The following is a 25,898-nucleotide window of genomic DNA, read 5'->3' on the forward strand; positions in this document are numbered from 1 at the left end:
CAAATATCATTCTTCTTTAACTAGTTGCTCCTACTAATTATAAGAATCCAATAGTACAATTATATAAGTTGAAAAAAAAACCTTAAAACAGAAATCCCTCTGCCTTTTTTTATTTCTTTTCCACTTTCCTTATAATGGAACATTCCTTTTCCACACTCCAGCTCTGGGTATAAGATCTTTTTTGAAATCTCTTCCTGTCTGTGTGACCTTTAGATAAGAAAGGATCTTGTCACTTTAATTCATTTCTGTGTGCTACCTACTATTGTACTATGTGCAGACAACATTTGATTGACCAACATGAAATAGTAGCCACAGGGCAGCTGTTAGTGAGGACCCAAAGGACAAAATCTGACTGCTGTGATGGGAAGCTTTTCTGACAGTGTCTTCCTGCATATTAGGTGTTAAATGAGTATGAGATGGAGCTAATTTTTCAGTCTAAATGAAAGGTTCCCCCCAAACAAGTGCTATAAAACCCAGGGATGCCTAATGCAGTAAAACCTTGGTTATTTGACACTCTTTGGGGGAGGGGGACATAATTCTGAGGAGCTGAATTTTCTAGATCAGAGTTATCAACCATGTGGCCCGCAACACTCCTGAGTGTGACCTAAACCACATAAAAATGTAGTTCTTATCAGTATCTTTGCCAAGAAAACCCCAAATGGGGTTACAAAGAGTTGGACAAGACTGAAAAACAACTGACCAACATGCGATTTTCCAAATCAATATGCAGCCTGCTGGGATCTTTATCTATGATTTGGGGGCCCATATTTCTGAGTTTATAGACTGTTCTGAATAGCTGAGGGATATTATTCACCAAGAAGTGTTTTTGTGGCTAGTTTTTTTTTCCTAGCTATTTGAGATGGAAATATATGTATTACATAATTCTCTGACTTAAAGCTGATATTGAATACAATTTCAACTTTTCAGGATGGTTCAGGATCATTCCTATGAACATCCATTATTAAACTATCTTACACTGCTGCTTTCAGGACTTATAGAAGTCTAGGACTACTTATCAAATGGTCCCAGAGTCCTCTGCTTTTTGAGTTATTGTGTCTAGTTTTTATGTCTCCTATTGTTGTTGTTCATTATTCCTTCTCAAAGAGGACCAATAACATCACTAGGGTGATGTCTTGACTTATAAGTCCATTGTATTTAAGCGAAGCAGAGCTTTACAAAGTCAATAGCCTCATTCTCTCCTCCAGAGACATCTGAGTCCAGCGGTAAGACATAAATCAAGATGACTGGTGATAACCCAATATGCAGAGGGAGACCTTGGCCTTTTCAAAGCTAACGTCTTTCCCAGGTTTTAGTTTGTCTGAGGCAATGCCCATTCAGTGATTAAGGGCTAGGTGGTATTGTTTGTCCTTTGTTCTCAAAGAGGACCATGACATCAGGAAGATGATGCCATGACTTGCAAGTGAATTGGACTTAAGTGAGGGAGGGTTGTGCAAAGTCACCAGCCTCACTTTCTCCTCTGAAGCCATCTAGGTCCAGTGGCAAGATATAGATCAGGATGACTGGAGATGGCCCTGGATTCAGTGTGAGACCTTGGCCTTTTTAAGCTAAGGTCTTTCCCAGTTCTCAGTTTGTCTGAGACAACACCCATTCAGTGATTAAGGACTAGGTAAGAATTGAGACAAAAGATGGCCTACTTTGCCATCACAAAAGAATCAGTCTGGGAAGGAAAGACTCTCAGAGTTTTTGGCTAGAAGAGAAAGCAAGTGCTATTTATAGATAAAGACTAAGACTATTGGGCAGCAGCACATTCTCCATCAGACCCTACCTTTAGGTTAACCTGTGGTTCCATATGACAAGCATTCCTAGGCAATGTTCTAACAACCTTTTCCAAAGGAAAATGGAATTATGACTTAATTTTCTCAGAAGGTCATGGTCATTTACTTTCCAATCATGGATCCTATTGTGCCATGAGCCAGGAGAGATTCCATCATCACAATGACATCTTTCTCACAAATCTCAGTGGGAACAGATCTATGTGAACCATCGTGAAAACTGAATACATTGGTGACCCTGAAAGTAACTTCAAGACCTAAGATCACAAACATATTCAAGGTGGTTGTTTTACTATGTTGAGATAAGGCCACAATTCTTTTGCCATATGACATTGTATACCATACTTCAGGGCTTAATAAATGCTACCATTAGGTGTCCGTCAGAGTCACAACTAGGAATTTTTATACCTGGAACAAATATCACAAACCACTTCTGAGGCAAGAGGCAGGCAGGGAAGTGGAGTGGAGGAGGATCTTACTCCTTCCTTCCTGCCTGGCTAGTAGCTTCCTATTTTAATTAATTGTTGTTGCTAACTAGCTTCTAAGTGCTGTCATTTCTGTTCTGCTGAAAGACTAAAGTGTTACCAGAACCTTATAAATGTGGCATATTTCCAATTCAGCATCCTGGAATAAAGCTCCAATTGCCCTACCCGTTACAGAATCAGTACCCATGCCTAACAGTTATGCAAAATTACATAGAAGAGAGTACTTCATTCCTCCCAAGAACATTTATTAGTGTGATATCCTTAAACTTCCTCTGAGTCTCACTCTAATGCCTCTTACTGGTTCATAGGTAAGCTTGGGCTTTCAAAACATAGCACAAGTTTAAGACTTCAAAGAAGGGCTTGGTTATAGGATATATGACTTCTCTGAGGACCAGTCAAGCTAAGTTCATAAAGGCCAGGTTGGCTATAGAGTGACAAATTTTTCAGCCACAAAATTTCTCAATGATTGCCCATCAAGTTATAGAGGGTTGACAATGCATCATTGGAAGTCATACCCACACTAATGAAATAATAGATTTCTGAAGTACAAAAAGATATCTTGAAAAAATGACATCTGGGCCATAAGTTGCCACCATGTGGTCTAGGCAGGCCTCCTATAGCTCAATGGGCTTCTTAGCTGCCTTGCCTTAAAGTAGTCTTTCTACCTTCCACCTATCCTCTCTCCTATTTTGGTAGGTGGGATAAGCTTGGGTCTACAGAACAGATAATGGACCTCAGTATAAATGTGTCAAATAATAATGGCTATCATTTATATAGCACTTCAAAATTTGCAAAGCAATTAACAAATACTCTTTCATTTTGTACTCACAACAACCTTGGGAGGTAGGTGTTATTATTATAGCCCTGTCATAGATAAAGAAACTGAGACAGAAAGAGGTTAAGTGACTTGCCCAAGGTCACACAGCTAATAAAATGTCTGAAGGGCAGCTAGGTGCACAGTGAATAGAGCTCTGGCCCTAGAGTCAGGAGGACCTGAGTTCAAATCCAGCCTCAGACACTTAACACTTACTAGCTGTGTGACCTGGGCAAGTCACAACCCCAATTGCCTTACCAAAAAGGAAAAAAAAAAAAGTCTGAGGTTGGATCTAAACTTTTCTCCCTGACTCCAGGGCCAGCATTCTATCCATTGAACTACCTACCTGCCTCAGAGTAAGAATCAGAAGTTTCCTTCTGATTTGAGAAAAATACTTGTGCTTTAGAACATCGAATTTGGAATATCTACTTTGAATGCTCACATGCTTTTTTCTGCTTATTTCCCAGTTCTCGGCTATGTGGTAGATATCACCAAATGGCTCAGTTCTGGTCAGATGAGATGTTTCTATACTTATCACCTGATGATCATGATCAATGATAGTGGATAATGGGAAAATATATAAATGAGACAAAACCATAATACTTGTATGTCTTGTAAGTAAAGAAGGGATCTCTTTTAGCTCATAGGATAGAAGGATCCAGAGTCTGCACAAAAAGAGGGGTGGTATGGTTTAGTTGGCATAATTTGGGGCTCAGATACTAAACTTTTGGTTACTTTCCAAATTTCCTATTCTACCTTCCCAATTCTGCTACTCTCTAAGTGGACTAGAGCAAGTCTGGAAACACTACTTTACAGCAAGGGTAATGAACATATGGATGTTTTGCTAGGAAAGATAATAGGGATGAAAACATGAATGAGTTCAAAAGAATTTGACAAATTCATAGACCTTTAAACATTTATAATGGCAAGTTTTAGGGTATATTCCTAAAGTTTGGTAGAAAAAACAATTAACCTTTTTTCCCAAGTCCATTCAAAAGAGAAAATATAGTACCAGATTGCTTGTTGGTCTGACCCTTTTATTCCCTAAATCGCTTCTACCCCTCAACATCAGATCAGACAGGATGACCATCATCTTTCCTCATTCAGGTGTAGAGCAGATGAATGATACAACTAGACGAAGCATGCACTTAGGAATCTGAGCTGATACGAGCCCTCAGCATCACTAATCCTCTTTCTATTTCTTAAAGCAGGAAAGCTGTGGCCTTACAGTTCTAAAATGGGACAGACATCATTGGAAAAAGGTGTAATTCTCTGGAGACACTGCTCACCTTTGCGCTCTGTAGATGTATTTGGAGTTTCCAGTCAGCCTGTATAACAGGAGGAATACGTAGGCACTGCCAGCCACACCGTGGCAGATCCCAGGTCCTTTCTTCAACAGGCCTTTTCGCCACGTGAGCTCCCCACACCGGATACATGTGTCCAGATACTGAGGTTTCTTGGAAACCAGGTACGCTTTGGCAAATAGGTAGGCGATTCCTGTAAACATGTCAAAGATATTCAAGTTGGCATCTTTCACTCAACCAAGAGAACATACTTTTCATTTATAAATGAGATCTACCTTCTCTGAGATTTATTTCAAATTGTTATGATTGTACTTGGGTACCCTTTGGGGAAAGTAGGACTAGAAATATTAGATTGGGATAATGCCTTTATCCTTACAAGTGGACTGATATTTCCTATGGACACAGATAAATAATTTGTGGCAAATATGAGTATTTGCAGTGATTAAATGTTTGCACAGCTTAGCTTTCTCACACAGAATGTAAAAATGCATAATGTTTAAATACTGCTATTACACAACATTGGTTAAATTAAAATCAGAAGAACCACTAAAACCTAACAAGACCGTAGCTCCTTCACAGGTCTGAACCTGGCAACTGTGGAACTGCTCCTCCTCTCCCCCTTCTCATGGTCCTCCTGCATTGTTTAAGACAGGAGACATTGATTTCAACATAAATCCATTCAATCAATAAAAACAGCAAGTACAAAAGCAAGACAAGAAATAAACCAAGATAACAAGTAGCTGGGACTGAAGGCACAGGGGCTCATATGAAAAGCAGCTGTCTAGCTTCTAAACTAAAGATTACAGGATTAGAACCAGAAGAACTTGGAGACCACTCAGGTTAGCCACCTCATTTTAACAATAAAGAAAATGAAACCCAGAGACAGGGCTTGGACATTTGGTGAGAAAGCTGCAGAACTGGGATTTGAACCCAGGCCCCACATTTCAGAGGGCAAAAATAATAATAATAACTGGTGATGGGAAAGGGACTGCCATAAAAACTAGACCTGTGATTTCACTGGTATAGGGAATGCCTGGAAAGGAACTTCCTATATGTACAGTATAAGATGGTGCTTTCTCTTGCAATTTAGAGCATGAAGGAGTTTCATTTAATACTGAGAGATTATAACTAGCCTGGGGTCACACTCCTATTATGTGTGCTGGCAAGACTTGAACTCAGCTTTTCCTAGTTAGATGTCCTGTTCTCTAAAAATGAGAGTATTCATAGGCTTTACCAGATTGCCAAAAGATTCATGACAAAAAAAAGTTAACTCATTATTTTTTGAAAGTTTCATTTTTTAAAATTTCTTTTTTTAAGTTAATAAAAATCAATTTTTCCTCTTCTGGGTTCCCAAAAGGAAAAAAAAACCCTTATAAAATATGCTTACTCATACAAATCAAATTCCTGCATTGACCATATTAAAAAATGTCTCTTTTTTGAGTCCATCATATCTTATCAAGAGATGGATAGCATGTTTCTCCCCATAGACCTCTGGAATTGTGGGTGGTTATTGCATTGACCAGAGTTTTTAGTCTTTCAGAGTTGTTTGTCTTTAAAATATTGTTCTAACTGTATGAATTATTCTCCTGCTTCTGCTCACTTTACTTTGTCTTCATACAAGCCTTCCCAGGTCTCTCTGAAACTATCCTCTTCATAATTTCTTATGCCACAATAATATTCTATTCCATTCATATTCCATGATTTATTCAGCTATTTCCCAGTTTAGGGGTGCTCCCTTAATTTTTATTTCTTTACCATGACAAAAAACAACTGTGATAAATACTTTTGTACATATAAGTACTTTTCTTCATTCTTTGATCTCTTTGGGATATAGGACTAGTATACAGAGGTCAAAGGGTATGCCGAATTTAGTAATTTTTTAGAACCTCAACTTTAAATAGCCTTCGGTCCCACTTTGGTGCTACAGCTCACACATCAGCCTACAATCCTAGGGGAGTGAGAGCAGACATAGTTATCATAGCCCTGCCATAAACTGTTTTGAGGAAGGAAGTTAATGCGGCCATCTTGCAAGTACTGATTTCTCTTTTTTGTAGTATGCTGCCCTTAAAACTGCATTAATTCCTCAGCTTTTAGAATTGCTCCTAGCATCTACTTTCACCCTATTGATGACCTCTGATTTATTCTTTCTGGATAACAGGCTCTTTTGGGTTCTTCCCTCTATCCCTGTGGACTGCCCTGAAGCATCAGAAGACATCAGACCCACAGCAAGTGGGGCTGAGGATTATACAAACTTTGTATATTGATTTTAAGTATTAGTACAAAACAAAAGCCTTTGGTGAAATCTGGATTTTTTGATACAAAATATGAGTGCAAAATTCTCTTTCATATAGGAATGGATGTAGTAATAGGATTTAATAAAGTACCTATACTTTCATTATTTTAGAAATTCATAATTGTAGTTTTACCACATTTCTCAAAAATAAATTGAATGAGACTGGGGGAAGTACTACATACAGATTTTGATGTTTAAAAAATGGGGAATGAGAAGGTGTTTTAAAGATATTTTCCATATTTGACAAACTTAGCAAATTTAGTGTTGACAACTAGGAAGGCTCTGATCTTAGATCCTCTCTTGAACAGTAAGTCTGGTTTTGTTGTCACTTTATCTCTTGGCAGCACATCCTGGAGGAGAAACACTCTGACTGTAGTGGCCAGGAAAGAGAAAGGACAGCCCAACGTTAGCATATCTATTGATATGCACGGGTCAGAATGCTGTGCAAAGCAGGCACAGTGTACAGGTCCCAGAAGAAGGAAGTGTCCTTATCTAGTTGGCCCGTCAGAACTTTGGACTACAAAAAGCTTCCACCTAAGCGTTGTGCTTGGAGGAGAAATTAGTCAGTGGGCAGGGATCTCCTACAGTAGGTTAAATTTAGTCCTGGGTGCAACTACCTGTCATACTGTAAATCTGCACACTGATTTTTCACTGTGTACTTCCTCCCTGCTGTGGCTTAGAAACAAGCCAGGTGTGAAAGGCTGGAAGAGGGTGAAGTAATAATGGGGAGATAAAGCTTTTCACATATTAAGAGGAAAAGGGTGGAAAGGAGCATGGAGGGGAAGAAAGGGAATAGCTCTGGAGGGTAGCCTGAAATAATCTTTGCTTTCTATGCTGCATTTTGTCTGGGATTCCATGAAGGAAAAAAGCATTTCTCTGAAGCCACACCCCAGGAGTTTCATAAACTGGACTAGGAGTAGGGGCAGGGACTGGGCAGGGCTGGAAGGCAGAGTACTAAACTCCTCCCAATGCCTTCCTTTACAGACAGCAGAACCTGCTCATTCCACTTTGTATCTGCTGCCCTGCCTGACTTTAACTCCAGGACACAAGATGTCCCTCCCAGGATAAGCTCATTACTTCTAATCTCATCACCATGCCCCTAACTCAAATCTTGATTGACACCACCATCCTCAGCCTCCTCTCATCTCTGACTGGAGGACAGAGTACCAAACTCTTCCGAATGCCTTCCTTTATGGAGGGCAGAAACTGGACTCAGCTCATTCCACTCTGTATCTGCTGTCCTGCCTGGTTTCCACTCCACAGAACAAGATGCCCTCATACAGGACACCCTTGGTGTCCTGTCCCCTACCATACTGGTCTCCTTTTGTATTGTCTTTCCCTTTATGTAATAAAATCCTAAAAGGCAAAGACTGTCTTTCTTTTTTATTAAGTGTATACCCAGAACTTAGCACAGTGCTTGGCAAACAGAAGGCACTTAATAAGTGTTTATTACATTGGTTTATCGGATTTGACTGGAAGGATTGGTTGGTGGTGGCTGTGGAAAAAGGCTTGGGATGAGGGGCAGAGTGCTACAATTATTCCACACCAGCCATTATTTTAAGGCAGCAGATGTAAGAAATGACAAGGGGAATTTGGAAAAACTTGTAATGATATAAACTGGTACAGAGTGAAGCAAGCAGAACCAGAAAAGTCACACACATAATGACTACAAAAATGTAAATAAAGACAACATAAAAAGGAAACTTAACTAAGATTAATTGTGATGACCAGTCTTGGTCTCAGAGAAAATATCTCTGCTCTCAGGAAAGAGGTGAAGGATTACTGAGTCATAATGTTACATATGCTGTCAGACACGGTCATTTTGTCGGTCAGTTTTTCTGAACTGTTTTTGTGAGGGTTCAATTGGAGAGGGGTATGTTAGGAAATTACTGTGGTACAAAAAAAGCATCGCAAATAAATTTATTTTAAATAAGACATCACAGTGCTTAGTGAGGTCAATTTCACTTAAGAAGCATTATCATTGCTGTTACATGTAGATGTGGTTGAAAGGGGGCCAAGGTGAAACTATTAAGAAACCCATCTGGATTACTGGAGGACAATGTTTAATCTCTGGCTTGCTGAGATTATTGCTTTCATCTCAGACTTGTTGCCAATTCAATATGATTCTGGGCTGGATCATCACTTTTATTTCCTGTTAGCTCAGAGGAGCTAAACAAACTTTAATACCATCTAAACAAAACACAATCAGAAAAGAAATTCTGCTTTAAAAACATTCCAAAAATGTATTTCAAAGGCAAATGCAGACAATGATCTCCTAGTTTAAGACTGTCCATTTAACTCTCTATTATTATCATCAATTGAAGGTTCACTCTACCAGTTTCTGATATAAATGGACAGTTCCTTAGCTGTCAGGAGCACTTCTCTCAGATGCTTCTGTAACCATTAGCAACAACAGTCTAAGCATAAATAATGATATGTTGAACACTTTGGTTTCTCACTTTTTTTTTTCTGAAAAGGTCTGATTTTATAGTTTAGTGGATAAATGGATGCAATGATTCTGAGCTATAGCATATGTTGCAATTTTATTAAAGACACTGAACAGTAAGAATGTAGAAAGAAAAAGAAATGTCCATAACAGGGTTTCCCAGGCTATCCTTTGCAAAATTTCATTTTCTGTGTAGCATGATACGGTATGAACTCTGAAATTGAAGCCAGAGGACCTGATATTAAAGTAGGTGGTCTTGCAGATTTCCCCATGTGGCCTTTCTGGGCCCCAATTTTTGCATCTATAGAATAAAGGATTATACTGCTAGAACCTGGGGTGAGTAGAGATTATTGTTGATCTAACAAAGATATATAAGAGTAATGTGGGAAATACAAGTTATTACTATAGTAAATCCAAGAAAGGTCCCTCACCTAACAAATATGGACTAAAAGGCTTGCATCACCATGACTCATACATCATTGCATGCTGTCACTCAATCAAAATTCTGTGTATCAAAAGTTCCTCCTGAGGAAAACCAGCCTTATTACCTAATTGTATAGATTCATATAAAGGATTTATTTGTTTCCTCAGTGTACATATTATTTGCAAAGTCAGGACTAGAACATAATTTACCTGAATTGAAATTTATGACAACTATGGTGATCCTCTATTCAGAAATGGTTGAGAATTGAATTATTCAGTTTAGTTGTATATTCTGGTTAACTGAGAGCTGTGATATATACTATTGCCAATTTTCAAGCTACTAGATTAAACTACACTAAAATCACATGGAATATAATTTAATTTTTCTTCAGTTTAGCTATCACTAAGAGTTATGGTTTATGAGCATCAATTACAATTATATAAAACTACCTTAATATTAGGCTGCATTAATGTTGCCTCTTTTTGTATCCCCAGCACTTTGCACAGTGCCCAGCCCATAGTAAATGATTAATAAATGTTTATTGACTCATTGACTCACTAATAGAAACATGGTACACAAAAAAGAAGAAGTAGCAGTCCAATTTTACTCTCCTCTGGTGAGACCAAATCTGGACCGTTGCTTTCTGGATGGCACCTTTTTAGAAAAGTTACTCACAAGCCAGTCTAGAAGATAGCAAATAGAAGAGTGATAGAACTGTGTCATATCTGGAGAAGAGAAGACTTAAAGGGGACATGACAACTGTCTTCATGTGGAAATGATGTTACTCCTCTTGGCCCCAGAGAGAAGACCTAGGAGCAACGGGTAAAAGTTGCCAAGAGGGTGATTTAGATTCAATATAAGGAAGGGCTTCCTAACACTTAGAGCTCTTGAAAAATGGAAAGCACTGCCCGAAGAGATAGAGGGATGTCACTGCAGACTTTCAAGGAGAAGCTGGAGGATAAATTCTTAGTACATGGGGCTCCTGTTTGGATAAGCATTGAAGCTGGATAAGCATAAGATGACCTCAGAGGTCTCTTCTAACTCAGAGATTTCCTGATTTCATGACACAAGATGATCTCTAGATTCCTCTCTGAATTCTATGATCTTAGTTGAAATATGTTTTTTTAATAAGAAGCTTTCCATGTTCATGATATTTCCTCTACAAAATGTTATGTACGAAATCATACATTATAAAAAAGACTTTCATATGGCAAGTTTGGGTATTAAAAGCAGGTTTAGTTCTTTTTGTGGGGCTTTTCTAATTCTTCAACTGTCCCCTTCAACCTGAGAGTATCCCAGATCCCATCAGAACATTTATTAGTCCTAATGTAATTTAAACATTAATGTAATCTGCAGCTATAGTGCTTCGGGAAACTTTAGACTATGTAGTAATATTATTAAAGGGGGATTATAAGGATAAGTACCAATGGAGCCAATATTAGAATGGAATGATGCTCCCCCAAACAAACAACTATGCTGATTGCCTGACATTGCCTCAATTGAGGAAAATGATTTTCAGGACATTTATCGACTTGTGCGGCATTTAGGCTCGGTTTCCTCCACTAAGGTCCTACTTTAATACCACAGCAAGGTGTGGTAGTGACTTGCAAGGCTATAGTAGGGGAACATAAACCCTAATGGTCCTAAATTGAATTCGAGAGATTGCTCTGAAACAAACTGTTTGATGACATTAAAAAAAATTCTCTTTAACACCAATATTTCTTCCAGTGATATTATATGACTATAAATCATGCGGCAGCAAAATCTCCAAAGTGATGGTTGACAAAAAGGCAGCAGAGAGATGTTTAGTAGGCATAACTAGTCCTTGGCAAGTTAGCAATATTGGATGTATGCATAAAAAGCAGCATAAAAGATACAATCCAGGAAATATCTTATTGGGAAAAGATGTGGACTTATCACATAGTAAGAACAAGGGGTAACAGGAGGATAATCTTTGTGATGCATTGTCACACATGGAATGTTTAAAGACCTAGAGGAAAGCTGTTAGTCCATTGTGTAGATCCATTAAGAAGAGTCTGGAAAAATAAGGGCAACAATTGCACAGAATGAGAAGACAGAGATGGGTTTTTAAGAGTACACACTGGAGGGAGCACCAACATCAGTGCAATTACAGATCCATTAAAGTTTGTTTAGTTAAGAGCTTCATCAAATAAAATGGACAAGTATGAGGCTCCCCCCCCAAAAAAAAGGTAAATCAAATAGTGAGAGCAAAGGTTTCCCATTAATTAGTTGTGTTAAATTCCACAAGTCATTTGACTTCACTGATTCATTAACTTTGGTTAAACCTAACTGGAAAAATGAGGATGGAATTCTCTGATTCTATACGTGGAATATGAGGTCTATTAGGAAAGGTAAGAGAAATAGGAATTCATATTCTACACACGATGGCACATACCCAGTCTTTAATTATCTAAAATGATACCATTTGTGCTAAGAGCAATATCCAATATCCTAAGCCCTCCTCCATGTAAGTTATGCTAATTGTTCTTTTAAAAGTATCAAGTATAATAATTTTACATATATATGTGTATATATAAATATTTAATTTTACATGTGCATATATATACACACACACATATATATATGCCTTTTTGAGTCTAATGGTAGCCATTTCTGGGGTGGGGGAGGGAAAGAAAAAAAAGGAATTTATATGATAATTTCATTGTATATTTGAAAGGAATAGTAAGTTGTGCATGGTAGATTAGCAGTTTCATGTGCAATCATCTTTATTTTGTATTATGTTATGGAAAGGCTTGTTTTACTCCAAAAATTAAAAATTAAATTAAAAACAATATATTGATGCCATCCTTGAGTGCTGGTTGGCTCAAGTGGATTAAAGGTACAGGCTATTGACATCACTTCCTGGTTACCTGAGTACCAAACAGCTGCAAGAAAGTCTGGGGGTGCTCTGCCACTTGGTTGGTGCATCACAATGGATAACTGAGGGAAGGTAATTTCACTCAGCTGAATTAATTCAAGGTGTCCTCCAAGCCCATTCTTGTTGATTTTCCTTCTGCTCTGGCTAAGCAAATCTCTTTTTGTTAACTGTTAAATAACCAACAAATATATCATTTTGTTCCAGCACTGAACCTCAAACTACCAAGGCCTGGCCTGAGTCAGGCTTAGCCCAGAACACCATCCAAAATTGTCAACTGCTCCTCATCAGTAAGGACAGATCAAGAAGTTGTAGAAGACAGACTTTAACAGAAACAATACCATGGCAGTAAAGCAGGTGAATGTGGCTGTTTTAAAATTCCTTACCTTATAGGGATGTAAGTATAAGATAGAACATCTGGAATGGCTAGGTGCAATGTTGCCTATAGACAGAGGGTTCAACCAGCTATTAAAATGTAAACATCTGAGATCTCAGAGTAGATTTAAACTGGGAAATAAATTGCCTACTGAAATCAGGCAAGCCAAGGCAAAACTGAATAATATAACCAATTTTCAATTGCCTGTGCTTATGAAGAATTGAAGAGAGAGCACTTAAAAATTAAAACCCTGCATAACTCCCAAATCTCACATTAGCCCATACTTAAATATTTTCCCTGTTGAGTTTTTTTTCCCACTGAAACTAACAACTAGCAAAACTGACTGGTTTGAGGAATTTATAAAAAATTTCCCTGAGTTCCCTCAACTACAGATACTAACAAGTAATGAAATGGAGGCCAGTGGGTTAGGCAAATGGTCCACCAAGAAGGAAAACAAATCAAACCCTGAATAACAAGAAGTAAATCACAGGCTACTTTTCTTTTTGTTTCCCCTTTCCTTGACTTCTAATAGGAAGCTGCATTTCAACCCCAACAGTGATGTTGCCTCTCTAAGAAGGCAACAAATCCTAGTAATAAGGAGAGGTGAGAATGGCCAGGTGAGAAATTAATAATAGCTGGTAATAATAATAGCTAACATTCATATAGCACTTATTATGTGCCAGGTACTGTGCTAAGCACTTTACAAAAAGTCCTCATTTCATCCTCACAACAACCCTGGGAGGTAGCATTATTATTATTATTATTATTATCATCTTCATTTTTCAGATGGAGAAACTGAGGCAAATAGGGCTTAAGTGACTTGCCCAGAGTCACACAACTAGTAAATACCTGAGACTAAACTAAATTCAGGTCTCCTGACTCCAGGCCTAGAGCTCTATCCACTGTACCACCTAGCTACAGTGTTAATTGTTCACTATGTTATGATCTGGTATAATTCTTCTTGATCTGAATAATGTAACCAATTCTCAATCACCTATGCATATGGAAGACTCCAGAGAGAGCACCTAAGAACTAAAACCCATGTATAATTCTCAAATCTTTATTGGTTAGGAATAGTTGACTACTTCGATGGTATCTTTTCATGTACTTAAATAAGGACAGGCCAATGCAAATGAAGCACATCTAAAATATTTTTTCAGGGCCCTGTGATCCTTGTAGACAATCTGCCAAGCTGAACTCTATCCCTTCTGCAGGCTCCTTGAAGTCCTAGGATTTTCTGACTCTGGAAAATGTGTCCCTGAGCCCTTTATCTCATCAGAATGACATGGTATCTTCCCAGAAGCCACTAGAGGTGGTCTCTCTCTCTCTCTCTCCTCTCTCTCTCTCTCTCTCTCTCTCTCTCTCTCTCTCTCTCTTTCTCTGTGTCTCTCTTTCTCTCTCTGTCTCTGTCTCTGTGTGTGTGTGTCTCTCTCTCCCTCTCTCTCCCTCTTTCTCGATCTCTCTCCTTCCTGCTATGCCAGATGTGGGGGGATACTTTCAGCTACATTGAAATGTGTAACCTGGAGCTCCATGACACCAGTGGACCAGCTCGTTTTCCCTCTCAATCATTTCTCCTAGCTCAGGAGGCCAATTGCAATTTTGTTCCTGTTCCATGAGGAAGTCAACACTCTGCCAGACCAGCTCCAGATCAGCAGGTTGGAGATGCTCGTGGTAAGAGAGCAGCATCTGGAGAATGGAAGACAGACCATGAGCGGCACCTATAAATGAAAGAAAAATGGAGTAAAGCTTCACTGTGGTGCAGTAACTGGGAGACCGACCTAGATTAGTGAAGAGGTAGTTATGGAATTTTTTTTAAAGATGGGTTTATTATTTCCAAAAAATTACAATTAGGCCAACAAAATATAGTCTCTGGGGAACCTACTTTAATGTAAAATTAGGATGATTTTCTATTAGCACATAGGTTTCCTCATTATTTTCTTCTTGTCACTTAGGCTGGAAGTACAGTGGCTACTAACAGGCCTCTTCCCAATATGATCCGCACCTGCTCCATTTTTCTGACTTTGGGCTAATTTGCCTCTCCTTGAGGAGCCTGGTGGCCCTTCACCTCTGAGGGGCTCACTTTATTGGTGCCAGACTTAGTGTGTACGTTCAATTAGCTTTAGTTCTACTAGAGCTCAGAAGTCCTGAACTCAAGCAATGAACCAGCCTCCACGACCCAGAGCAGTAGGGATTACAGATGCAAATCACCACACCAGGCCTAGAACAGTCTTCAGGCATTTGAAACAGTTTCTTCAGCAATACTGTTTATGCACTATACATTTGTATTTTCTTTAGAAAAAAAAATTAGTAAAGAAAAGTTAAATTTTACTCCTCCTCTTTCAGATTCAAATTAGTGTGGTATACACTAATGGGGAGGCGCTGTCATCAATACCCAAATCTTAGGGCTTGTTCTTTAGGCAACTTTTCATATTTGATGCTTTCTTCCTCCCACTCAGATGTCTTTGACTTTGCTCCAGCTAGCACAATTTATTGTCTGGGCAGGAGCTTTACTTCTTTTTGACTGGTGCTTTGTTGTCTTTTAGAAAGCTTTTTGGCTTTCTTATCTCTATCTAATTTCTAGTCATCCCTATCAAAGGATTTTAGGATAAACATTGTTTCAATTTTTTAAAATGTGCCAATAACCGCAAAACTGCAAAAGGAAACTCAAGTAAGCATCCTATTTCCAAAATCTGGGCTTTCAAAAGAAGTTGTAAGGAGCTTTCTGGTCTCTGGATTAAAAATTATCATCTTTAAAATTAGAGTCAAGAAACTTGAAAGCACTGTTCTTATACTTCATTGGCAGTTGTAGTATGATTAAAGATTTAGTTTGAAAAGTCTGTTTTGTAAGAAAATGTCAGTTTATCCTGCCACTAGAAGAAAAAATTCTAATAGGAAAAAAAGTTAAATAAAAATGTATTTCCATGTCCTGCCTAGAGAGGTCAGGGCTGCTATTAATATTGCTCTTCGGGGGAATAAATGAGGAATTTTTTAAAAACGTGATAAGTGAACAGGATTTTAAGTGGATACCACATATATTTTTAAATCATCATATTGTTAAGACACATGCTATATAATAAAATAAAATTTTAAAAATCTACTATATTAGATTTCTGCTGTTTATTCTACACATATGAACATACATGTAATAGATGCTGCTTTGTTGTTATTCAGACATTTCAGTCATGTCCAACTCTTGATGACCCCATTAGGAGTTTTCTTGGCAAAGACGCTAGGATGGTTTGCCATTTTCTCCTTCAGCTCATTTTACAGATGAGGAAACTGAGGTAAACAGGGTTAAGGGACTTGTCCAGAGTCACACAGTTATTAAGTGTCTGAGGCCAGATGTGAATTCAGAAAGATGAATGTTTCTTACTCTAGGCCCAGCACTTTATCTGCTTTGCCACCTAGTTGCCCATGTAGTGGATACAATATCCAATCATGGCCAGTCAAATTTATAATTAGAGGGCAACTCAGAAGTCCAACCTCCTTATTTTACAGAAAAAGAAAACGAGGTCCTGAAAGGTTAAGTTGATTATTCAACATCACAAAGATAGTATGTCCTCTGACTCTAGATCCATTGCTGTTTCACTGACCAATGCAGGGAAGCCAACAGCTTAGGTTCTCACTAAATACCCTCTCAGGAAGTTTCTGTTCTTGTGTTCTGTAGGCTCATTCTTGCAGGTACTCAGAGTTAAGAGACGTAATCACCTCTCATTTGGTGTGGATTGTATCTCTATAATCATTATCAATCAGCATTCTTAGTTTTGGTCTGTCCATTTTGAAGATGTTTCTTAAGTGAAAGCAGCTGCAGTCAACCTTCCCTACTGCACAGAAGAGTTAAAATAAATTTTTTCAAGGAGTTTGAAAATCTAACTCAATCTAGACAAAAAAAAATCTGCATCTACATTAGAGGAATCTTTCTAATTGCTGTTTCAACCTCTGCTGCTACATGATGGCAAATAAAAGTAGAAATTAAGCTACAACTGCCCCCTTGCCTTTATTTTAAATGATTACCATCTCTACAATTCTCATTATGTGAAGTTTAGGATTACTATTTACACTCTTCCAGTTTGCTGTCAGTGTTATATTTAGTCACAAAGACCTTCATCCCTTGGGTTTTCTTTATGCCTTCTACTTACCTAAGTATTCCGTTCCATAATAAGAATACATTAAAGGAAATGGTTTTCTCTTTTTCGTTGCATACTGCTTCCCTGATTCTAGGATGGCCTGGCAGATTGACTTGATCTGCACTGGGGTCAACACCTAAGTAAAAAACACACAAAAAAAGAGGAAATATTGTTATTAAGACTTTTCTCTTCTTTCCTTCCTTCCTTCCTTCCTTCCTTCCTTCCTTCCTTCCTTCCTTCCTTCCTTCCTTCCTTCCTTCCTTCCTTCCTTCCTTCCTTCCTTCCTTCCTTCCTTCTTTTCTTCCTTCCTCTCCCTTTTTCTTTGGTCAAATACAAACCTTGATTACAGTCAGCTCACATATCCCTCACACCCTTTGTATATATGGTAATAACTTCTGTACAATCCTTACCTTACCCAACCATTAATTTCTCTATTATGAGTTTTTCTTTTAAGGTCAAATCATATCTTCTCTGCTCAAAGTCCGTTATCACACACAGGCTCTAGCAGACCACTTTTCATCTGTGTCATCATTAATCACTGTCCCCCGGCTACAGGCATGACTCAGACAAGAGCCAATAATAAACATCTTTATTTTCATGCTTAACTAGTCTGTTACTCTTCGTGCGCAGTACAGGTTTGGCCCAGACATTATGCTTCAATTAGGAGACATTTAGATTGTGCTTAGAGAGGCACTATTCTTGAAAACCACGACTACCTGACATGCTCAGCTGAAGCTTTTAGCCATCATGGAATGGTTTCACCATTGAAACTAAACTTGAATAGACAATTATTGAGATAAATTTGCATGCAGCAAAATGATGTCTCATAAAGGTCAAAATGAGATTATCTGTATGTAGCATGATGTTCTTCCTACAGTGCTTACCATCTAATGCATCAATCAATATAATAAGCAGGATCTTCCAGCCTTAGGAAGTGGACAAGGCTGTCTGAAACAAAACAAATAGAAAACGATTCCCTATATAGTTCAGTCTTGCCCTGCATGAACATATTCCTGGATCAAGGTGAAATCCATTCAGTTTTATTCTCTCCTCTGAGATTAAGACTTCTAATTAATTCACGTTACATCTGGCACTCAAGTCACTACTTCATTTTGCAGTACGATAGCAACAATTTATTAACTAGTTACAATGCACTACTCTGATTTGCTTGACCCAGACTTAATATTCTTTAATAATAATAATAAACATTGATTCAATAAATAAATATAACTGTATGTAAAGCACTAGGGGGGAGGGGCAATCTTTGCCCTTAAAGTGTTTACCATCTGACTGGGGAGATGGAAAAAAAAATCCAACACATATACTATACATAATATAAAGTAACAGAAATTGTGTTCTATAAGCAATACTAAAAAAAAAGGCTATAGTATCATGAATACACAGTAAAACTGGAATTTCTCATCTTCATGAAGATTTCATCTTGTTTTTACCAATTTTATGTTTTTATGTTTTTAACCAACTTAATCTCTGTGATTACCAATTAAGGAGTGATCTACTTTTTCAACCCCTCTTTTCTTAGCTACCTCTAGGGTGACACTAAAATCAAGCTGTCCTGCTTTAAATTCCTAGAAGACTCCAAGGTTCCCTTCATCTCCCCAGTCAAAACGGGGTTCAGTCTCAGGCATTTTTCTCAGTTCTTAACATCAGTTTTCTCTATTTTTCTTTCCAATTCATTTAAAGTCATCTTTCAAAATAGAAAAAGAAATTCTACTTTAAATAACTACAGACAGTATAAAATAAGTGTGTGTCTACCTGCTAAGACACACACAGGAACACAACTACAAAGTAGTCTTTATACAAATAAAGACAGTTGTAAATAATTGGAGAAATATTCAATTAGGCCAATATAAAAACATATAATATTTTATAAGCCAATATAATAAAAGTAATAATTCTGCCTAGATAAATTTACTTATTCAGTGTCATACTGATCAAACTATAAAAGGACCACTTTACAGAGCAAGAAAAACACTTTTTTAAAATTTGTCTGGAGGAACAAAAGTCAAGAATATCAAGGAAATCAATGAACAAAAGATGAGAAAGGACAAATGCTTAGCAGTATCTGATCTCAAACTATACTACAAAGTAATAACTGTCCAAACAGTTTGATACTGGATAAGAAATCGAGACTGACCAGTGGAATAGATTAGATACATCATATATAAAAGCAAATCAGCACAGTAACCTAGTGTTTTTTATAAACCCAAAGATCCCAGCTCTTGGGGCAAAAATTCACTAAGGAACATGATTAAACAAAAACTGTTGGGAAAACTGGAAAATAGTCTGGCAGAACTAGGTATAGTGTAGGCCAATATCATATAAAAGATAAGGTCCGAATGGAATACATGTTTTAGAAATAAATGACATAAGCAAATTAGAGAAGCATAGAAGAAATTACCTGTCATATCTATGAATAAAAGAAGAGTTTATAACCAAATAGGACAGAGAAAGGAGACAGAGACAGAGACAAGAGAGAGAGTAAAATAGAGAGAGCTCTTCACAGTAGGTAGAATAGAAATTTTGAAAACATAAAATTAAAAAGTTATTTTTTACAAATAAAACCAATACAGCTAAAATTAGAAGAAAAACAGGGAATCAGGGAAAATATTTGTAATTTCCAAAGTCTCATTTCTAAGATGTAAAGGGAACTGAGACAAATTTACAAGAATAAGAGCCTTTTCTCAATTAATAAATGGTCAAAGAATATTAATATATATTTTTCAGAAGAAACACAAGCTATCAATAGCTACATGAAAAAAAATGCCCTAGATCACTAATAATTAGAGAAATGCACATTAAAGCAACTCTGAGGTACTATCTCATACCCCCCAGATTAGCTAAATCGACTAAAAAGGAAAATGACAAATGCTGAAGGGGCTATGGGAATTGCAGTTTCTATAATTCACTGTTGATGGAGATATGAACTAGTCCAACCATTCCAGAAAGCAATTTGAAACTATGTCCCCAAAGTCATTAAACTGTCTGTGTACTTTGACCACTACTAGGTCTATACCCTAAAGAATTCAAAGAAAAAGGAAAAAGACAAAAATACTTATGGCAGCTCTTTTAGGGGTAACAAAGGATTAGAAAATAAAAGATTGCTCATCAATTAGAAAATAGCTGAACAAGTTATGGTATATGAATGTGGTGGGATACTCTTGTGCCATAAGAAATGATGAAAGGGATGGTTTTTATACAAAAATAGTATTGCAAGAAGGGCAGCTAGATGGTACAGTGGATACAGTGCCAGGCCTAGAGTTAGGCCTGGGTTCAAATCTGGCCTCAGACACTTATTAGCTGTGTGACCCTGGGCAAATTGCTTAACTCTGTTTGCCTCAGTTTTCTCATCTGTAAAATGAGCTGGAGAAGGAAATGGCAAACCACTCTAGTATATTTCCCAAATGGGGTCATGGAGAGTTGGATACAACCAAAAAACAACAAAAATATTTTTAGAATAATAAACCTTGGAAGACTTAGAAATTCTTATTTGTGTAATGACCCACCAAAATTCCAAAGGATTCATGGTGAAACATACTATCCATCTCCAGAGATAGAGCGGATGAACTCAGCAGACCAAAGCTGATCAAAGAGCAATTTCATTCTTTCTCTCTTCCTTATTTTTTTCTTTCTTTCTCTTTCTTGGGGGACAAGTGGGAATTCTAAATCTAAATTCCAACGTGGGAATTTGTTTTGTATGACTATTTGTATTTATAACGGGCTTTGTTTTTCTTGCCTTCTCAGTGGGTGAGGGAAAGGGAGGAGGAGGGAGAAAGTTTGGAACTGAAAATTAAAGAAAATCAAAAAGAAAAAAATCACAAAGTAATCTTCCATTTATAATTCTAACCCTAACCTTTAACTTTAAATTATCTTATTTTCTCAACACTATAATCATCTCATCATTTTGTGCTATCTGTTTCATCGACTGATATTATTATCAGTGAGTGACTTGCCCAGGGTCTCAGATTACAGTATAGAGCAGGGGTTCTTAACCTGGGGTCCTCAAGGGATCTACTAATTTTAGGAATTATTTTCTCACTATATTTCAATATACTTGCTTTCCTTTGTATTCCTTCCCATTTTATTTTATGCATCTAGAAACATTGTTCTGAGAAGGTGTCTATAGACTTCACCAGGCTGCCGAAGGTGCCATGACACAAAAGAAAATTAAGAACATTGGTTCAGAAAGTTCTTTTTGCAGAAGGGCCGGGTAAGTATTATAAGTATTATTACATCTAGTTTACAAAGGAAGGAGTTGAAGTTCAGAGGGGTTGTCCAGTAAGTATAAGAACAGGAACTCCAACCCAGGTGTTCTGTCTTTGAGTCCATTGATCATTGGACTATAGACAGAGAGCTGAAAAAGACTTTAGTGATCATTTAGCTCAGCCCCCCCACTTTTATGGATAAGAATTTTTCACTACCACAGGCTGGCTTTCAGTGGTATTAAATAAAATCTCACTCACCTCAAAATCTAGTACCATTCTGGCAACATAATCAAGTTAGATGTCCTCTTGGGCCTTAATACTTTTAGCCCGTTCTTTATACCACAAACTCAATAAGCTTTGTGATAAATTACCACCAATCATTTACCTGAAAGAACTCTTCTTTTTTTTTAAAATTTTTTAATATTCTAATATCCTGTCTGTCTAATTTGGCTCTTGAATTCACTTAACCAGGAAATTCCACAAAGTGGGGGAAGAACAATGCAAAGGAAGACTAAAAAGAAGGTTTTTTTAATTAATCTGATAATTTGGTAATCTGATAATCCATGCTGTCTTTATCTCAATTTAGCAAGATAATTAAGGGTTGACTTAATTTTTTGTTCCCCAGTTAAGCATTTATTGTTATAATTTTATTTGGTTTGCTTGATCACTTGTTTGTTGGGGTTTTTTTAACCCAGAATAAAAATGAGTGTGTTTGATGGGTGGTGGTCATTTTTCTTGCATCTCTAATCAGCAGTTTAGAACAGAGAACTGGTTGCTGAAATATTGTTGTAAAACCTCCTCAGGTCATGCATCCTATCTGGGTGGTTTCCTCTTATCACTCAAAAACAGAGTAAAGAAACAAAGAGAAGCAGAAGCTTTTGCACAGGATAGTGACTTGTTATGCATGCAATTCCTTATCTCAGTGCACAGACCAGACTTTTCCTAGGGTTTATTGATCAGCAAATAAAAAGAATAACTCATTATAGTTAGGTATGGGAGGGGGGAGATGAAAAGGGTTTTCTTGCTTTTTCTTCCAGAGAAATAAGCCTTTAGATTCTCTCCTACAGTTGTCACTTTTCCCTCCTCCTAAGGACCCCATCCACTTCACTCACTATTAAAACCTACCACTTGGGGGAAAAGATAAGGCATTATAATTATATCTTTGATTTTAGAAATAATAATAGTTAGCATGTATATAACATTTACTATGTGACAGGTGCTATACAATCACTATCTTATTTGATCCTGACAACAACCCTAGGGGATGGGGAGTCAGGTTATTATTACCCCCATTTTATTGCTGAGGAAACTAAGGCAAAGAGATGTGAAATGATTTACTCAGGGTCTCATAGCTAATGTGTCTGAGGCTAAATTTGAACTTGGGTCTCTAGACTCCAGGGCCAGTGTACTATCAACTGTACCATCTAACTGTAGTCATTAGGGAGGGTGTCTTTGGGTGAAAAAAGTGGAGGGGGCTTGCCAAGAAGGCTCCTTCATTCACTTAAGCCATTGCAAAAAGAGGAGGAAAAGCGGGGGCCGGGGGGGATCACTACCACCACCTTCCATCCCTAATTATATAGCATTAGTACCCTTCCTTGTGTATGATAAAACTTCCTTTTGTAGACTAAATTTCATCATCATATCTTAAGGCAGAAGATACAAGAGTATATTGAAAGTTATGGGGTCAGCTAGGTGGTACAGTGGATAGAGCACTGACCCTGAAGTCAGGAGAACCTGAGTTCAAATCCTCAGACCAAAGCCTCAGGCCAAACACTTAACACTTACTAGCTGTGTGACCCTGGGCAAGTCACTTAACTCCAATTGCCAAAAAAAGGAAAGAAAGTTATGATGACTCCATATCTATCCCATTGTTCCCAGTCCTGCTTCTCCGTGTTGGAGAAGGCAACCCAACACCAATTCTGAAGCTTTTCGTATTACCTGCTACATGTCACACACTCCTCCCCACCTGCAAATTGTAGTTCTTGCAACCTTGGGGAGGAACTGAGATGCAAGGGCCCAGCCTCTTTTGCTGAGGTCGACCTATCTGAATAGTCTTTAAAGTTCCCAATAAAAGCTGGCTTTACCTTGAAGCCATAGCTGATATCCAGGGTTGTCTTGCTACCTTCCCATACTTATAAAAAAACTCCTCTAATTCTCTTTGTACTGAGTTTTGCCTCATTAATTAGGGTGAAATCTCAAATGAATTTTCCTTACAAGAAGCATATGAACAAGAAGGTATGAAGCAAGTTTGAAGGTTCTTTGATATTGAATAAAGTCTAAACAACCACTGAACTATAAAAGTTTAGAGCTGACACGGTCTTTTGTGTCCACTCCCTTCCTTTGAATCACGAGAGAAACTGAGGCCCCAGAATGTCAAAGTCTGAGAATGCCAGAAGAGGGGGAACAGCTGTGCAAGGGGGGAGGCGGGAGGGAACACAGCTGCTTAGAGCTACCAATTAGTACCTAGAGCTTTGTGAAAGAAAGAGAGGAAGGAAGGAAGGAAGAGAGACAGAGACAGAGAGAGAGAGAGAGAGAGAGAGAGAGAGAGAGAGAGAGAGAGAGAGAGAGAGAGAGAGAGAGAGAGAGAGAGAGAGAGAGAGAGAGAGAAAGAAAGAAAGAGAGAGAGAAGGGGATGTATTCCCAGCGCTGGCATTTGAAAGAATCTTTGGGATTGAAAACTAGCCAGCCTCAGGATGTACCGAGGTACAAAAGGAATATGATGTCGCATTTAGAACGACTCACTTATGTGAATAAGAGGGGAAGAGGAACGTGTGAATGGGAACCATGCCACCTATGTGTAGGAGTGACAGTAGCTTGGAATCCCCAGTGCTTGTAGTTAAAGCTGAGAAAATCAAAGTGAGTCGGGGCTAGGGTTATTATCGCAGCAGGTGTTCATACTTCAGGCTTAAGGAGTCTGCTGGGTTTTGGGTCCTTTGCCCTAATTCCCCTCCTCACAATCGGCGATGGCAAGGGGGTTATTAAGCAGATTTAGTCTTGTATCATTTATCTGAATTAGCTGGTTTCTGGACTTCCTCTAGTCTCCACAAGTGAAGGCTGAGGGTCCAAAGCTTTCAGGGGGAAACCAAGGGTCTGACCGTGAGGGAGTGCATGAAGAGACCCTAACACAGAAGGTGAGATTGATTTCCTCTGGGTCGAAGTTTGTTCCAGAACTAGAGTCTAGATCTCCTGTCTTTCTTTCTGGATATCCTTTTACTACAGCACATCCTAATATGTCCATCAGATTTTGATTCTTGTCTATCAATCCTCATCTCAGGATTGTAGAGTTGTAAAGTATCTGCTGTCTAAGTGGCCTCTATTATACAAATCTATCTGGAAGGAAGAGAAGACACACACTAAATGTGAGGCATTTGAGGTAACAATGTAGTGGGCATATATGCACATGTTCAATAGGTTCAATACTGTACGTAACCAAATATGGGCATGGCCAAGCTGCCCTAGACCAGTGGTCTCCAAATTTTCAGATCCTGCACCCCTGACCTGCAGTGGTCTTCAGTGTAAGGCTCTGCACTTCAAAAATCAGCAAAAATACTAAAACCCAGTGTTTCACTTTTTTTTTTTTATTGTCTAGACTTAAGATAGTGATGGAGAAAGGGTTAATAACGTAAATTAAACATAAAGGCATGTCATGCATTTTTTTTGGAAAGCCAGTTGTTAAACATTTGCCAACATAATCCTATTAGTTAAAAAAAAGTGAGCAGAAACCCCAAATACAGGTATATTTACTTACAAATTACATACATGTACTATTGTACTATTAGGGCAGCTAGATAGCACAGTAGATGGAGTATTGGGCCTGGAGTCAGAAAGATCTGAGTTCAAATCTGACTTCAAACAATAGCTGTCAATTTACCATGTTTGCCCCAGTTTCCTCATCTATAAAATGAGCTGGAGAAGAAAACAGCAAACCACTCCAATATCTTTGCCAAGAAAACCCCAAATGGGGTCACAAAGAGTCAGACATGATGAACAACAAACTATTGTACTAATAATTATGGACACTGTAAAACTTATACAAAATAGATCTTTTTAAAAGGATGAGATAAAGATGAAATAATATTTGATCCTAAAGTCAATAGGGAGCCACTGGCAATTATTGAGTAGAGGAGTGACACGGTCTGACCTGTGCTTTAGGAAAATCGTTTTGGCAGCTGAAAGGAGAATGGTTTGGAGAAGGGAAAGACAAGATTACAATACTAGAGGTGAGAGATGAGGAGAGCCTGAATTAGAGTAGAGCTCTTCCTCCAAGGGACAGCTGCCATAGCCACAAGGTGACCTAGGGGACATGGGATGGGGATGGAATCACAGCTGCTTCTATAAGTGCTTGGGAGCCTTGAAGGCCTAGTGGCCAGCTCCAAAGGAGTGAGGTTGGTGGCTTGCTTGAAAGGGGAAAGAAGGGTCACTTTTTCTTGTTTTGGTGATCACACACCCCTTGTGTCAGGCCACAGCCCGAAGGGGAATCTCGGCCCCCACTTTGGAGACCATTGCCTTAGAGAACTGTGGAAGGGAATTGCTGGGTTTCTCATTATGTATTCATATGACTTCTGTCACCTTACAATGACTAAGAAATACTTGTGCATATGGGCATTCATTTGAATATACTTAGAATTTCCCAAACACCTGGTTCTCACTCCCCAAGAAGGAATATTTGGTAGATAGAAAGAGATATATAAATAGATATAGATGCACACATATACAC

General features: G+C 38.2%; 1 protein-coding gene across 1 annotated transcript in view; it reads right to left on the minus strand.

Moving 5' to 3' along the window:
- LANCL3 (LanC like family member 3) overlaps positions 1 to 25,898 on the minus strand; it is a 108,291-nt gene that overhangs the window by 19,155 nt on the left and 63,238 nt on the right. Inside the window, exons 2-4 of the mRNA XM_020979882.2 lie at positions 16,971 to 17,094; positions 14,352 to 14,549; positions 4,382 to 4,589 (exon numbers count right to left, since the gene is read on the minus strand). Coding sequence (XP_020835541.1) covers positions 4,382 to 4,589; positions 14,352 to 14,549; positions 16,971 to 17,094 — 530 coding nt within the window. The remainder of the gene's footprint in view (positions 1 to 4,381; positions 4,590 to 14,351; positions 14,550 to 16,970; positions 17,095 to 25,898) is intronic.

The sequence above is a fragment of the Phascolarctos cinereus genome, unplaced genomic scaffold, assembly GCF_003287225.1.
Source record: "Phascolarctos cinereus isolate Bilbo 61053 unplaced genomic scaffold, phaCin_HiC Scaffold_726;HRSCAF=1367, whole genome shotgun sequence".
NCBI lineage: Eukaryota > Metazoa > Chordata > Mammalia > Diprotodontia > Phascolarctidae > Phascolarctos > Phascolarctos cinereus.